The sequence below is a fragment of the Lupinus angustifolius genome, unplaced genomic scaffold (genome assembly GCF_001865875.1).
Source record: "Lupinus angustifolius cultivar Tanjil unplaced genomic scaffold, LupAngTanjil_v1.0 Scaffold_6_169, whole genome shotgun sequence".
NCBI lineage: Eukaryota > Viridiplantae > Streptophyta > Magnoliopsida > Fabales > Fabaceae > Lupinus > Lupinus angustifolius.
The window spans coordinates 29,671-44,722 of record NW_017717604.1 but is presented as its reverse complement, the minus strand read 5'-3'; the positions used below and the strand labels follow the sequence as shown (position 1 = coordinate 44,722).

The 15,052-nt window shown below is 29.9% G+C and overlaps 2 protein-coding genes across 6 annotated transcripts; one reads left to right on the top strand and one right to left on the bottom strand.

Moving 5' to 3' along the window:
* The first annotated feature begins 1,118 nt into the window (after positions 1 to 1,118).
* LOC109337473 (WD repeat-containing protein 43-like) lies at positions 1,119 to 7,194 on the top strand. Of its 5 annotated transcripts, none has more exons than XM_019574451.1 (13): positions 1,119 to 1,246; positions 1,671 to 1,834; positions 2,483 to 2,587; positions 2,688 to 2,797; positions 3,594 to 3,748; positions 3,833 to 3,921; positions 4,006 to 4,521; positions 4,833 to 4,908; positions 5,349 to 5,590; positions 5,680 to 5,762; positions 6,233 to 6,344; positions 6,664 to 6,738; positions 6,834 to 7,194. In XM_019574451.1, the coding sequence occupies exons 2-13, from the start codon at positions 1,742 to 1,744 to the stop codon at positions 7,014 to 7,016; spliced, it is 1,839 nt and encodes a 612-aa protein (XP_019429996.1). In that variant the 5' UTR covers positions 1,119 to 1,246; positions 1,671 to 1,741; the 3' UTR covers positions 7,017 to 7,194. The 5 variants fall into 5 exon arrangements, with proteins under 5 accessions (XP_019429996.1, XP_019429995.1, XP_019429994.1 ...); XM_019574450.1 differs by having other exon boundaries at positions 4,006 to 4,522; positions 4,822 to 4,908; positions 5,355 to 5,590; XM_019574449.1 differs by having other exon boundaries at positions 4,006 to 4,522; positions 4,822 to 4,908.
* A 1,750-nt stretch (positions 7,195 to 8,944) lies between these two features.
* On the bottom strand, positions 8,945 to 10,260 carry LOC109337475 (late embryogenesis abundant protein 2-like). Its single transcript, XM_019574454.1, has 2 exons — positions 10,113 to 10,260; positions 8,945 to 9,487 (listed from the first exon to the last, which is right to left on the bottom strand). Exons 1-2 carry the CDS (start codon positions 10,164 to 10,166, stop codon positions 9,131 to 9,133), a joined length of 411 nt encoding a protein of 136 aa, XP_019429999.1. The 5' UTR covers positions 10,167 to 10,260; the 3' UTR covers positions 8,945 to 9,130.
* Between the last annotated feature and the right edge of the window lie 4,792 nt (positions 10,261 to 15,052).

Below are 15,052 nucleotides of genomic sequence, written 5' to 3'. Positions count from 1 at the left end.
ATTTTTTGTTCAATTTATGACTTTTCACAACTAAACGCAAATCTTATAAAAATATCATTGCAAATATTGCTTAACTAATTCTTGTAGGAATTAGTGTAAATCCACTCTGCTCCCTGAGGACGATATCCCAGTACTTTACCGGATTTTATTACTTGAACGATACGGTGCGCTTGCCGTTCCATATATATCTAACAATATTCACATCATCATCATAACTTAGTAAAATTTTTATATAAAACTTGATATTTGTATATTATTTATTTCATGAATTTTGTAATTCAAGTTTAACAACTTTTATTTATTTTTGTCATGTTGTTTTTTAATATTGATATTGATTTTTATATTGTATTCCATTTTAATATATTTTTTAGCATTTGTTATGCAATATTAAAAATTTATAGTAAAAATATATATGATGGTAAATATTAAAAAAATGTATATTTGAAAAATAGTGTAAAAAACAATAACAAAAAATAATCATAACATGACCAAATAACCTCATACCCTTTTCTATAATTTACTATGTACAAAACAATTTTTCTACCTACCCAAACGAATCAAATTCGTTTATATTCAATTTTCAGTTAAAGTACCCAAACATAAAAAAATTATAATTTGTAACAGATTAAAATCACACAGTTTATAATCTCACAATTTATAAACAGAAACTAAAAACATAATAAAAACATAATAAAACTATCAAATGTTGGTTGATAATATGGATCTCAACATTTATCATTATGACGACGGCCAAGACAAAAACTAAAATACAAACAAAATGTACTCTTAAAATAATATATGAGAAATAAAATCAAAATCATCTACAAATAATTTTTAAAACAATCCAATGCCATTGTAACTTATCCAACAAAGATAAATTTGTATTGAGCATGGTAAAGAAAAATATATTGATACACTTCTATTTTATTTAATATGTTATTTTCAAATATAAACTTACCCTTTTTAGTAAACTAAAATTAAATTTTATTTCTAGGTAATAAAATCAAAACAGCCATACAAAAAAAAATATTTAAACGAATTAATAAGTGTAAATCATATTAACCATACACAAAATAATTTATAAAAGAAAAGAAAAAAAAATGCATATTGTTGAAAGGTTAGAAATACCCTTAAAAAATATTTCTTATTACTCCAAAACTCAAAACCCAAAACCCAAAACCCTCTTTCTTACTTCACTGCCGCAGCCATCAAAATCAAAGCTGTTCCATTTCATATTTTCTGTTAGGTCTGTTTTTACTTTTCATTCTTCTCCTTTCCAATCGTTACTTTTCTATTCGAAGAACCCATTTGATTTTGGATACCCATATGCTTTTTTCACAAAAAATATGATTTTTATTATGGGAAGAAATCACTTTTCACATTTACATGTTTGTTCGGTTCATTGGTTGGGTTTGTAGTTTGTACTCAAAAGCAGAAGCTGAAAAAGGTGAAATTAAGTTTCTACGATTCAGCTTCTCAAAAATCACATTTTTAGAGTATATCAGAATGGTCTTTTAAGCATAATTTATAAATAAACAAGCCCTTATTGGAGTGTTTCACCAGTTTGTTCTGTTATACCTTCCTTGTGCTGCTGTTGAAATTTTAGCTATTTTTGTTTGTTATGATAACTATAAAGTTCTGACCTTTGCCTTGTGCTGATAATTGCATAGGTGTTGTTGTTAGCTCATTGGTTTTGCCTTGCAAAATTATCTATTTGGGAGAAGGTTGAAGGTTGGTTGAGATGGGGAAGGATAATTTGAAGAAACCTGCTCTCACTGCATTCACCCGTAATGGCGACTACCTCGCTATTCTGTCTGCTAACGGGACCGCCAAAGTAAACTCACTGTTTTTTGACCTAGTGACAGTTACATCTGATGTTTGATTGTAGTTTTCTTGAATTAGTCCTGGCTAAGTGCCTGGTCTAGTGTTTTTAGTTGTTACCAGTGAAAGTGGTTTTTATTCGCTGTTTCTGAAAATAGGATAGAATTTCTAGATCGGAGTACTGTTAAATTAGCATTGTGGTTGTGTTTTAGTGCTTGGGGATTGATGTACATACGAGTTTCTCTTTGTCTTTTGAGAATAGAGGCCGGGAATGAGCTAATTTTTTTATTGAGGTTGTTAAAGAAGATAATACTTTATTTCAGTGAGCCCAGTTAAAGATTATATATAAGCTACATTTTTCGTTGATCTAAATTCTGGCAAGATTACATGTAACAAACCAACTTTTAAATTTCCTTTTGTGATTACATTTAACCATAAAATTACGGTTATTACATAATAAAACTTATATAATATCAGTTCATAGTCAACATTCACAAGTCTTCTTCGTATATGTTTTAAACATTGGTTTGCTAAAACGGTACATAATGTGGTATGTAAATAAGTTACTGATCAGAGAGCTAATATAGTGTTCAACGACCAATATGCATTGAAGCTGCAAATGAGATGTTTGGTTGACAACAAAAATTCTTATAATTTTCAGATTTGGAATACAAGCAATGGAAGTTTGGTAGCAGAATGGAAGCCGTCAGATGGAGATCATGATATTAGCTATTCTTGTATTGCGTGTAGTTTCACTGGAAAAAAGGTAGTATTGATTCTTAGGACAACCTTTTAGTCACTGTTGTTTTTTTATGCTATAACCTTACTTTTCTTTTCTGATATGGATTGCACACTTCTGTAATTAGCGTAGAAAAGAACAGGGGACTTGGTTATTAGCTCTTGGCACAGTTGATGGAAGTGTTTTTGCTGTTGATGTTTCCACTGTTGAGAGAAAGTGGACTACTAGCCATCCCGGGTATTGTTTTCATTTCGTTCTTTTAGTGAAAATTGTTCTCTGTATTTATACTATAATGTCTGGAAACACAGTTTTATCATATAATTAATAAAAACTATGCATATAAATGAGTGTTTTTGGTTGTTTTTCCTCAAATCTCTATGAAAGTTATCTTTTATGTGTTTTCCAATGTTTGACTATGTAAAAGTGTTGCTTGACTTTGGTTACCTAGGCTCGGACAAACTAGGGCTTTTAGCATAGACAAAGTGTATATCCAGTTAGCGTGCTGGACCAATAAAACACATACTTGCTCTGGAAAATCATTCTTGGTCTGACCTATCACTTTCTATTGGTTCTATGTAGGCATGTACAAATAGCTTGGGTTCATATCTAGTCATGTATTTTTCCCTAGCTAATGGAGCCAGTTTAATCAACTGTACTGAATATTCTCCATGTTCACGACTAGATTCTGATAAAGCATTTTAATGATCATTTATGACAGTTGTTTCTCCATTTTGTGCATTGACTTTGTTCTATCATATATATGTGAATTTGGGTATCATTCAATGTTAAGAAAATGCATGAGAGTTTGTTTATTGGTATACTGATACCATAAATTTCTGACTCTCTGTATTGTTCATTTTGGTCTATGATAGTGGTATATATGAATGAACGTACACGGGTTATATACTTCCATCTCAAGTTTAAAGGCCTGTTAATTTCCTTTATTATTGCAAGTGTGCATCAATATAATGATTTTTACATTTTCTTAATAGATTAATATGATAATTAATACCAGCGTGTTCTTATCGTATAGGGGGGTTTGTGGACTTTCATTTGCAAATAAAGGTAGTATTCTTCATGTTGTTGGACATAAGGGGATGGCATATGAGATTAATATAGAAACGGGAGAGGTTTCAAAGGAGTTTAAAATCTCAAAAAAATCCATATCTTCTCTAGCTTTCTCACATGGTGAGTACTAAATCCATTTGGAACCTTGTCCTTCATAATCATTTGTCTTCTTATTTGGCACTCATCATTTTACTTATTTTCCAGATGAAAAGTATTTAGCTATTGTCCGCTCTAAAGTACGGGTTAAAAGTTGGGAAAATGGGGAAGAGGTTCTGAATTTCCCTGATGATTTGGTAAACCTTTTTACTTTTCTACAAATGAATATTTATCTTTGCAAACTCAAATCTTCACCATATTTTATGTTTATTCCTTGACAGGGAGATATACAGTATGTTTCTATAGCCAGTGATGCCAAAGCTGTAGTTACATCAGATTTGGAGGGTAAACATCTTCAAGTTTGGCGGTGTGATTTAAATTCTGGAACTGTCACTAGTGGTCCTACACTTCCCATAAGGCATTCTCCATTATTTTTTGAATGCCACCACGGTTACAATGAAGAAGATGATTTAGTTGTCTTGGCAGTTTTGGGTTCAGGCACAAGTTATGTATGGCATTTGAGTGCTTCCTCTGAAGAGGAGATACAACCAACTAAAATTACTGTGAAGGCAGACAAGGAAAACAGTGAAAGTTCAAAGAAAAAACGTGGTTCAATTATTGCATCCAGATTACAACCTCTTGGGGAAGACAAACAGATGAAAGCTCTTGTGGCTTATGGTTCTGTAGATCATCCTCGGTTTAGTGTCTTAGGTATTAGCAATTCGGGGGAGAATATAGTCTTAAATGCGGGAGATGAGACTGATTCTGTTCAGCAGAATGACAGTCCTTCTGGGAAAGGTCTGATATACTCTTATTTTTGAAGTTCTTGCTTCTTACACTTGCCTGTGTACTTCTTTTTGAGTAATTAAATTAGTTGATTTTGATTTTTATCATTTGTCATAATCACCAAATCTTGAAAACTTTTCGTACTCCAGTGGGAGGTTTTTTGTCATAAGATTATCAACAAGCTCATTAAATTCCTTTTGGATTTGTTACAAAGTTTTAACTGGGAGTTTCTTCTTTATAATTTTTCTTTCCCTTACAAGTTCTCTAATGTTTCAAACTCATATACGTCTCTGACTTGGAACTTGAATCAGCGGTACCAATCGAAAACAAGAAGTCTAAGAAGAGACAAGCAACATCTGATCCTGATCATCCAACCACAATTGACAAAGTGGATTTTGGTAAGAATGGTATATGTTTCCTCTATTGACTGAATATCTATGTTTTGAATTCCGTTTTCTGTCTTATGTTGGCATTGTAGTTTTATTCATGGCTGTCTATCAATCTGAATTTTGAAAAATGACTATACTATTGGTATGTATGATTTGCATGACAAACTGATGAAATCACAATAGGTAGTATGAACTATAGAAATATGAGCTTGTAAAATAAAGAAAATAATTATCGTTATTTCCTTAAAATTCATGAAGTCCAATCCAGTTAATTTTGCCTATTTCATTCTTGGGTCTAAAATGACAATTAGGTTTTTACTAAAATCTGTTGCATGCCGATTCATGTAAAATTTACCCATTCACATGATTAGTAGTGGTATCACAATTCTGAGAAATATGCATTCTAGATGAAGTATTGATCTGTGCTTCTTGTACTGGTATTAATGTAGATCAAGGTGAGGCAGCAGATGGAGTCCTACTTGATGATGATCCGAGTGAGCCAACAATGGGAGAGAAACTTGCTAGTCTCAGTTTGCTGGACGAGAACAAATCCAAGAGTGAAAAAGAGCAAGAATCTTCTATCCTAACAAAGCCTCCAAGTGCAGACTCTGTGCATGTTTTGCTTAAGCAAGCTTTAAATGCCGATGATCGTGCCCTTCTGCTAGATTGCTTGTATACACAAGATGGAAAGGTTTTATTATTCTCCAGTTTTATACTAAACCGTGTATATATTTGAATAGGAAGTTTTATACTGTAATGCATAATATATTCCATTTGCAGGTTATTAAAAAGTCAGTTGCAGAATTGAACCCAGCCAACGTCCTCAAACTTCTACACTCGCTCATATCCATTATTGAATCTAGGTAACACATGATAACAAGAATCGGGTAATATAAGTTTAACAAGCCTGGTTGTCTTCCGGGTCTACATTTTAATTTATTTAGTACACTCTTGCATGTGAGTTTTGTTTGGAGGAGGGTGAGAGGTTAGAAAAATGTCAGTCAAGTTCTTTTTATAAATTAAAATTTACTGAAAAAATTGTTCGGTGGAGAATTCATGGGCAAAGAGATGCAGGTCTATTGGAACCAGGATATAAATTGAAAAGTTCTGTTAGTAAGTAAATTTGACTGACATAAAATATAAAAAGGTTGCTATCGTAGCACCACATTAACATCAAAGGTATCCATCCGCAGTATAGCTTGGATGACAGCCAAGCAGATTAATACAATTGACCCTTTATGTACTGCATCAAAACTCATTTGACAAATGAAATATCTCTTTAGCCCTTAGATTTTGGATCCTGAGGAACTCTATATATGTTTCTACTTTTCAGGGGTGCAATTTTGGCATGTGCTGTTCCATGGCTAAAGTGTCTACTTCTACATCATGCCAGTGGAATAATGTCCCAGGAATCTTCATTACAGGCTTTGAACTCTTTGTACCAGGTGAGTTTTATATGATGATTTCGGTTGAGAAACACTCCATATATCACTTACATTTCCCTTCTTAGCTATCACTTAATGCATTTAATATCTTATTGTGCTTAAGAAAGGATTGTGACTTCTATTGAACTAAAATGGATTGAGCTTATATGTGGATCTTCTGTGAAATGACAAGGCATCTCCAACCACATTTTAGTGAACTTGTTGATATGTTACAATTTCAGCAAAGGGCATGATAGTTTTTTAGATGATATAACATGCTTGTGTAATGATCATGTTTGCACCTATAGTTCTTTCCTTAGTTGATCTTCGATTTTTGCAGCTTATCGAGTCTAGAGTCTCCACTTATAAATCTGCCATTCAACTGTCAAGTTCCTTAGACATCCTTTACTCCGGGGTAAGCTTCTTTTCTTTGTGCCATCTACATGTTGTGATATGCACAAGTTCTGATAAACTTGTGTGCTTATTATTGGTGGTCTATTTGGTAAACAGGTTATTGAAGAGGAGGTAGATGAAGGTGAAATAATTCCAGTTATCTACGAGGACAAGGATAGTGAAGAAGAATCTGAGGACGCCATGGAAACCGACCAAGATAGCGAAGATGGACAACAATCAGATGAAGCATTTGATGATGTTAGTGATATAGAAGGAAGTGGTGATATGATGGGAGAGTGATGATAGCATGTTTTGTGCACATCTTTTTCTGTTCATTTTCAACACTAAAATCTCAGCTGTATGCAATGTTGAGACTATACTTTCATTGTATCTTGAAAGGATTACAATCTGAAATTTTGAGACTATATTTTATTTCCTAGTGAAGCATGTATTAAAATATTTAATCTTAATATTTTCACTGATTTGAGTTACTGAGATGTGCATGCAACTGTTGCCTAGGCAAACAACTATGGAGTTCAATGACTATATAGAGTTGAGTTAATTATAGGATGACTTAATGTCTTAAGTTGAGATGAAAATAAATTTTGATTAAACATAAAAATTATGAGGCTTATTTCATTATTTTAAAGAGTTGACTGGTTTGAATGGAAAGTTGTTTAGGCTTGATAAAATAAAGAGAAATGACATGACATGTTAGGTATTTGGTGGTGAATATCTAAATAGAATAAGTTGCCCTATGTATATTTTCCGGAAAAACAATTAGAATTAAGTTTGATTAATTGGAAAATGTATTATTATTGTTATTATTAAGACTAGCGTGGCGTCGGCTGGTAGTTTGTGTCGATTGACTAACATTCGTATTTTTTTTAATATATGATGTATAATCTTTATGTTATACAATTTAAGAAAAAACAATTTAAATATAAAAATGCAATATATGAAGTCAATAGAGTGAAAATATAAATAAGAAAGTGTATGAAAAATTAATGATATATTAATATAAAAAATGAAACCAATTGAGGAAATATCTATAAGTTTATATTAGTTATTAATGAGAGAGATTACAATTATAAATTTGAAATATAAAAATTATATCATGTTAGTGGTTATTATTTGTTTTGGCTTTATTAATGATATAAATATAGATTATAGAAATTTATATAAACATGAAATTAAAAATTATAAAAATTAAAATACAGAAACATAAAATGGATAGTTATTTTATGTTTATTAAAATTACTATAGATAAATATGAAATATAAATTATAAAAGATAAAATACTCTTTATATATTGTTATAGATAAACCTTTGATCCATTTATTTTAGTAGATGACAACCATTTTATTCGAAAAAACCCATATTTTCTTAACTGTTTTTGTCATTTGATGTAATTGTATACCATTACTTGTTAATAGATGTGTTTAATAGTTATTTGACTTTGATTTTTATATTAGCCTTTGTTAATTAGTAGTGACTTTTAAATAAAGTAATAGAAAAAATGTTAAAAATCTTTCATATTGTCAATAAATAAATATAATTTCTTCATAGATTTGAAAAAATATTGAAACTATGTAGAATGAATAAATTCCTTGACCCACCATAAAATGCAACTCAAGAGAGCATGGATGGAAATACTCTAACAGGATAAATTTCCTCTATAATTAATTTCAAGAAGTCTTATCTTTTTAAACCGGAGAATGCATATAATTGAATATATTATTTTGAATAAGTAACTAGAATTATTTTGTAAGAAACAATAACAATTAATATTACTCATATAATTTTATTTGAATGTTGAAGAGTAAAAGATAAACGCATGCATATACATGAATATATTATTTAGAATAAGTAACCACAATTATTAGTGTAAGAAATAATGACAAATTAATATTAATTATTATAATTTTATTTGAATGTTGAAGAGTAAAAGATAAATGCATATAATTTCTTTAAAGATCATATGACAATTAACTATTTTTTAATCCTGGTATAGTTGTATCACAAATTTATTGATATTATAATTTCTATATTAGAAATGTTGTTATTAAAGTAATTTCCAAATTATATATATGCATATATATATATATATATATATATTAAAAATTGTTCATATTTATTTTAAGTTGAATACAACTTTCACGAGGCACAAAAATAATGCACATAAGCAAAACACAAACACTAAAGAGTAGAGAAGGTAAAATTGGATGTTAAGATGAAGGGAAAGTAATGGAATTGCAACATAGCTGAGAATAGAAAGTTAAAATACAGAATCAAGATAATAGTACAACAACATTCACTCCCTCATTCAGATATAAGAGGGAGAGGGACACAGCTTATTAATAAAAAAAAGCATGCTGTGTGAACCATAATATTTAAGTAACACAAAGAACATATTAGTAGTTTCTAGGATTGTGGGTAGGGCAATGCTCCTTGTCTTCATCATTCTGTCCTAATCCAAGTGTATTTTTGACAGCCTCAGTAGCACCCTGGGCCACACCCTTCACCTTTTCCCCAGCTTGTTGAAGGAACCCACCTGTGTTGTCCTTTCCAGCCTGGGCTTTTTCCTTTGTGGTTTGGCCCATCTCTGAGGCTTTCTCTCTAGCTGTACCACTATTCTCCTGAGTCTTTTCCTTTGCAGCTTGGGCTGTTTCTTGGGCCTTGACCTTTGCAGCCTGGGCTGTTTCCTGAGCCTTGTCCTTTGCAGCCTGGGCCTTGTCTCCAATATTGCTTATCATCTGGTTGGTCTTTTCCTAATCCATCAACCAAGGTTATGTTAACTCCTTTTTGCTAAGGCTACACATTTTTTTATAAAATAAAAAATGGAAACATGTTGATTCAATAGAAAAAGGATAATATACAAAAAAAATTCTAGTAAAATATTAATCTTTTAAAAATATGTGTTAGAAAAACTAGTCAAATGAACATTTTTCTTATGTACAATGGATTCAACATCTAATATTGAAGATGGTGAATATTAATGTTAGATAATGTAGATACCAAAATATCTTGAATTTAATGAGACGTCAACTATTTTACATTACCAAAACTTTAAGAGGTTATTTGGCTAATGTTAATTTGAATTCATTTGGAGGATGAAGTTATTACATTACAAGAAAAATATACACTTTTCTTTTACAAGTAAGAAGAAATCTTAACATAATTAAAATTTGCATAAATAATGTATGAATAACTTCGCCTTTTTTATAAGACTGCAAGTGGATCTATATTCTGATCAGTTTTGGAGTAATTCACGGTGATAGGAAACATGGGAGCAACAAATTAACAAGAACAAAGGTTGAAGGTTGCATGAAATTTAAGGAAAAAAAAAAAAGAAAGTAAAATGTAGTAAGAATTAAATTGAATGTTATTTGTTACCTCGGTTCGGCCCTTGGTCTCACCAACCCTGTAGCTATGATCTTGGGATGCCATTTTTAGAAGGTGTAGTTGATTTCACTAACTATAAACCGAAAATACTTTCTATTTTAGGGAATTAGTTGCAAGTAGTTTTGTTTGTGATGACGAGGTTTGAATTGCAATGCATGTTCTATTTATAATATTTCATGGGATGTGTATGATAAACACGTGTCTAACTTCGTGACACGTGTAAGACACGTGGCGTTTTAAGGCAGTGGTAGAGTTTACATATCGTTTTTGAAAATTGGGAGAGATTTTGATACAGGGAATGAGCCTCTAGATTTTTGTCACGTTACCATCCTTTCAAGTTTCAATGATGATAACCATTATATAATAATATGATAATATGATATAGTTGTGGGTTATGAGTTGGTAAGTCACACTCCTCGAGGACTCATTAAGCTTGTTTGCCGTAATTGATTAAAAAAAAGAATGTAAATATCACTAATACCCCACAAGTTTTTGTTAGATTAATAAACATCATTTTTTTTTAGTCATACATAAATTACTTCTAATTTATGCACATATATTTTAATGATTATTTACATAGGAAAAGCATATGTAATATTTTAAACAAGAAAGTGAGAAAAATGAATTTATTTTTAATTTAAACTTTAAGGGATGGCAGAATAATTCACTTTTAATTAATTATACATAAGCTATAATAAATTAATTATTTGTAAATTTATATATTAAATTTGATTATAATTTGCTCTTCTCTTTTAGGTATTTAAGCTAGTGTTATTTGGACTAGACCTAATATAACAATTTGACCGATCCAACAGTGAGATAGTCAAACATGTCTAGGTAGTCCAGGAAGCCACCCCTTAGAAAATTTATAACCAATTTCTCTCCTATGTTTGATGCATAATGGACACTTGCAGAAATGACAAGTGAATAAAGAAAATAGAGAAGAGTTGAAGAATAATACTAAAATTTTTAACCTGGAAAAACATCATCCTCAATGTGAAAAGAAAACAACAACGAGACCTAGTTCAGAAAATATCTTCACTATAGAAAGTAAGATTATAATATTTAACTCTCTCTTACTAAGAGGATAACACTCAATTTCACCCTAAAAGAATGAAAATACAAACTCTTTCTAATATCTCACTAGGAATACAAATCTCACACTAAGTTGATACAAATCTTACTTGCTTGTTACAAGTCCTTATATATAGTGAAGGGAAGGAATATTTCATCATAAAGACATAGTTGATGATTAATTGTTGTCATACTTTTCAAGTCACCTTGAAAAATGATACTCCAACTTTCTAAGTTAGACTTCAAAGTTCTCATAAGTCAAGGAATAATTCCATGACCTTGGAATAACCATAATTGAATATACTCAATGGTTCATCTACCAAGATTCATTGGTCTTGCTTCCACATCAATTATGAAGGATTCCCAACAAGATAATCAAACATCTTTAGGGAGTACAGGAAGCCACCCTTGTATTTAGCTCACTTTCGCCAAGTGAAATTCCGGTTCAATTAAAACGTGAATAACCTAGGTAGTTGAACTAGACATTTAACTAGTGAAACTTGTTAAAACCTATACAAGACTGCTTCCATTTTGATGTCCAGCTTGGGTCTCCAAACATTGATTTAAGAAATATCACTTTATAATTATTAATACATTTATAAAAGACCAAAACCAATTTTTTTTTTAATTTACTATGTTTCTACTTCTTTTTTACGATGTTACTCATCATCTAAGGAATTGTGACGATGTAAGTTTTGACCCTAATACCTAATAAGTTTGACAATAATTATTTCTTCCAACTTAGTGGAGAAATTGATATTCAATTTTCGTTGGACTAAACGTCAATTTTCTCTCCATTTATTATTCCCTTAAACATTTTTAAAACATATTATTCCCACCAAATAACAAATATTTGAATAATAAAATGATGTCAAATGTTTTATTATTTTTTTAGTAACAACATTTTAATATTATCATTTTTTATAAAGGAAATTTTTTATTAGATCTCAAGTTATCTACCTATGTTTAATATTTATTTTATAATGATAGTAAATTCACAATCTATGCACTATATTTCATTTAAATTATTTCTTGATTCTAGTCTTATATCGTTACCAATGACTAATTTAAGTGTTGATGATAAAATAAAGCATATTGTGATTGTCTTTAAGTTTGAGTTCCTAAGTACTTAGACCAACCACAATAGTTGTTCTTAAGGTTGTTCCTAATGGAATAAGAACATTCTTACTATGTTCTCCACTGTGTTATTTTTATTTTCTACTTTTTGTTCTTAAATAAGAACAATTTTTTGTTGTTCTTAGCCAATGGAAAGTGAAGAGATGCAGCTGTTATGGGAAAAGGTGGACGTTATGTGACCTAAATAAGAATAAAAATGATATTTACTATTGTGGAAAAAAAATGTTGTTGTTCTTATTTCATGAATAGTTGTAATAAATTATAAAATAATGTGTGAGACTTAAATAAAAATGAAGTTTTTATTTGTTACAGGCTCTTATGAATCGTCATTTACTTTAAAATAAAAATATATTCTAATGACAATGGTAATAGACAAGAAATGATACCACTTTGTTTAATCTCACACAAGCCTTTCATAAAATATGCTATACTATAAATCCAAGTCCAAATAGTATAAGAGTCAATGTATCTTCATTATTTATGACTCATTATAAAATGTATCAACAATTCTAAGGAGATATTGCTTAAATATGCAAAACAAAAGAGAGTAGTGATTTCACAGTCAAATTCTATATGCAAATTTACATATAAATATTTCATCATAGCTAATGTACAATTAATTAAGAGTAATATACATCAATGCTCCTTGAAGTTTAACTTAATTACATTCATCATCTGTTTTTCTTTAAAAGATTATACTCATCCCTTTTAAGGATAATCAATATAATTATGTATATAAATTAAGGGTGAATTGCGTAGGTGCAAAAAAAAGAGGGATAATTTATTTTATTTCAAAGATACTTAAGAGTAAGTATAATTTAGTCAAAATTTAATTTAATGGTTAAAAGCCAATTAAAGATTAAAAAGTGATGGAAGTTTATATAATAGAGTTTGATATTCCACCATTAATAGTGTAAGAGATTTTTATTCTTTGAATGAATTATTCACAATTTATATGTTTACATTTATTGAATTATATAGTTATCATACAAAATGTTTTATACTATATATATATATTAAACTCTTTATAAAATTTGATAAGCCAACTAATTGAATCAAAGATGTCAGTACAATTATCCAATATTCTTAGAGACTATTATCTAATAAGGATATTAATTTATTTTTGTTAGATATTCTTAAAGAGTGATCTCAAATAATATAAACCAGCGATTTTTAAAAAATCCTCCTTAATTAAATAGGGTATTAATATAATTTTTTTAAAGATTTTGTACAGGCCAAAATATTATTAAATGGAGCATATAGATGGGCACCCTAATCAGCGCCTTATGTACAAAAATGTTTAACTTTTACTACAATATTACTAATCCAATTTTTTTTGTTTACAACGTTATTGCAGGTGAATTTAGATGTTTTGGATTCTTTAGGGTTAGTTTAAGAGTTGAATTTTGGAGGGTAATGAAGAAAAATAGAAGGCTTGGGACCATGAAATATACTTTTGAGATGACTCCCAAATGTTTCATTTCTATTCTTTCCTCTCCAAAATCTAACTTCCAAACAAACCCATAATGAAATTGTGTTGAAATGTTTTATAGTAATAGTGAGTTGGGTTTGTAATTGTGCTGGTATTTTTTGCTAGTAGTCTCAATTGTATTAATTTGTATTTGAGGTACTTTCATTCCCTCTATTTTTTTAATAAATTTTACATATAAAAAAAAGATGACTAAAAACAAGGAGAACCTGTGGCAGCTAATGACTTGCTACACAAGTTAATGGCTTTAATTTTCTTTGAAAAGTTCCTACCCTTAAATAGTTCTTCATCATGTGATTCTACCATTGGGAAGCCTTTCTAAATTGTTGGCAGAAGTAAAGGCATCATAAGCTATAAATTTGAAATGCATGAAAATGTGAATTACTTACATTGGAAGAAACAATTAAGATAGCTTAGCATCAATGACAAAACAAATTCAGGATATTACACAAGAAATGGATGGACAAACCCAGGTATACATGAATGAAAATTGATAAGCCATTTGATTATTCAACATTTTGTGTTTCATCTCCCAATGAGTTCTACAAAGTATAACTCATAGCACATTTAAGTGTATTATGTAGAATAAGGAAATTTTGTTTTGTTTCACGTTTTTTATTTCTCTAATTAACTAAAACAATTTGTGTTTTTTTTCAGATTAGAAAAGATGATAATATGGACAACGAAGCAACAACTATAGGTCAATCTATCCAAAACACTTCTTCTAAACTTGCTGGGCAAGCCACTGCTATCCTTCAACAGGCAAGCACATTACTACTATTATGCAATCAATCTTTTAACGATAAATATTAGATTGAGAAAACCCTACACATTCATATAGGACAATATCAATCATATTGAGTGTGATATACTAATATGGTAAGATAAACACATCAGAGGAACTCAACCCGAAATGTTAATGTATTAGGTGGGCCTGTGAGAAAGCATCATTCATCATATTGAGTTTCTTATTATACTCAATGATAGATTCCTAACATGATGCTAATTCATCAAACTCCCCATTAATACAAAATAATTCTATAAAATAAAAAAAATTAAAATTGTGATTAATTCAAAAGAAGTATGAATAAGCAATATGAAGTATTAATAACATTATTTCACAAGCTATACAATCATTATTATCTTTGTTCTATCATTGTTATAATTATTAATGAATTGTATTTACCTTTAAAAAAATGAATTGTATGGAGCTAGTATATCTTAGGGTGAC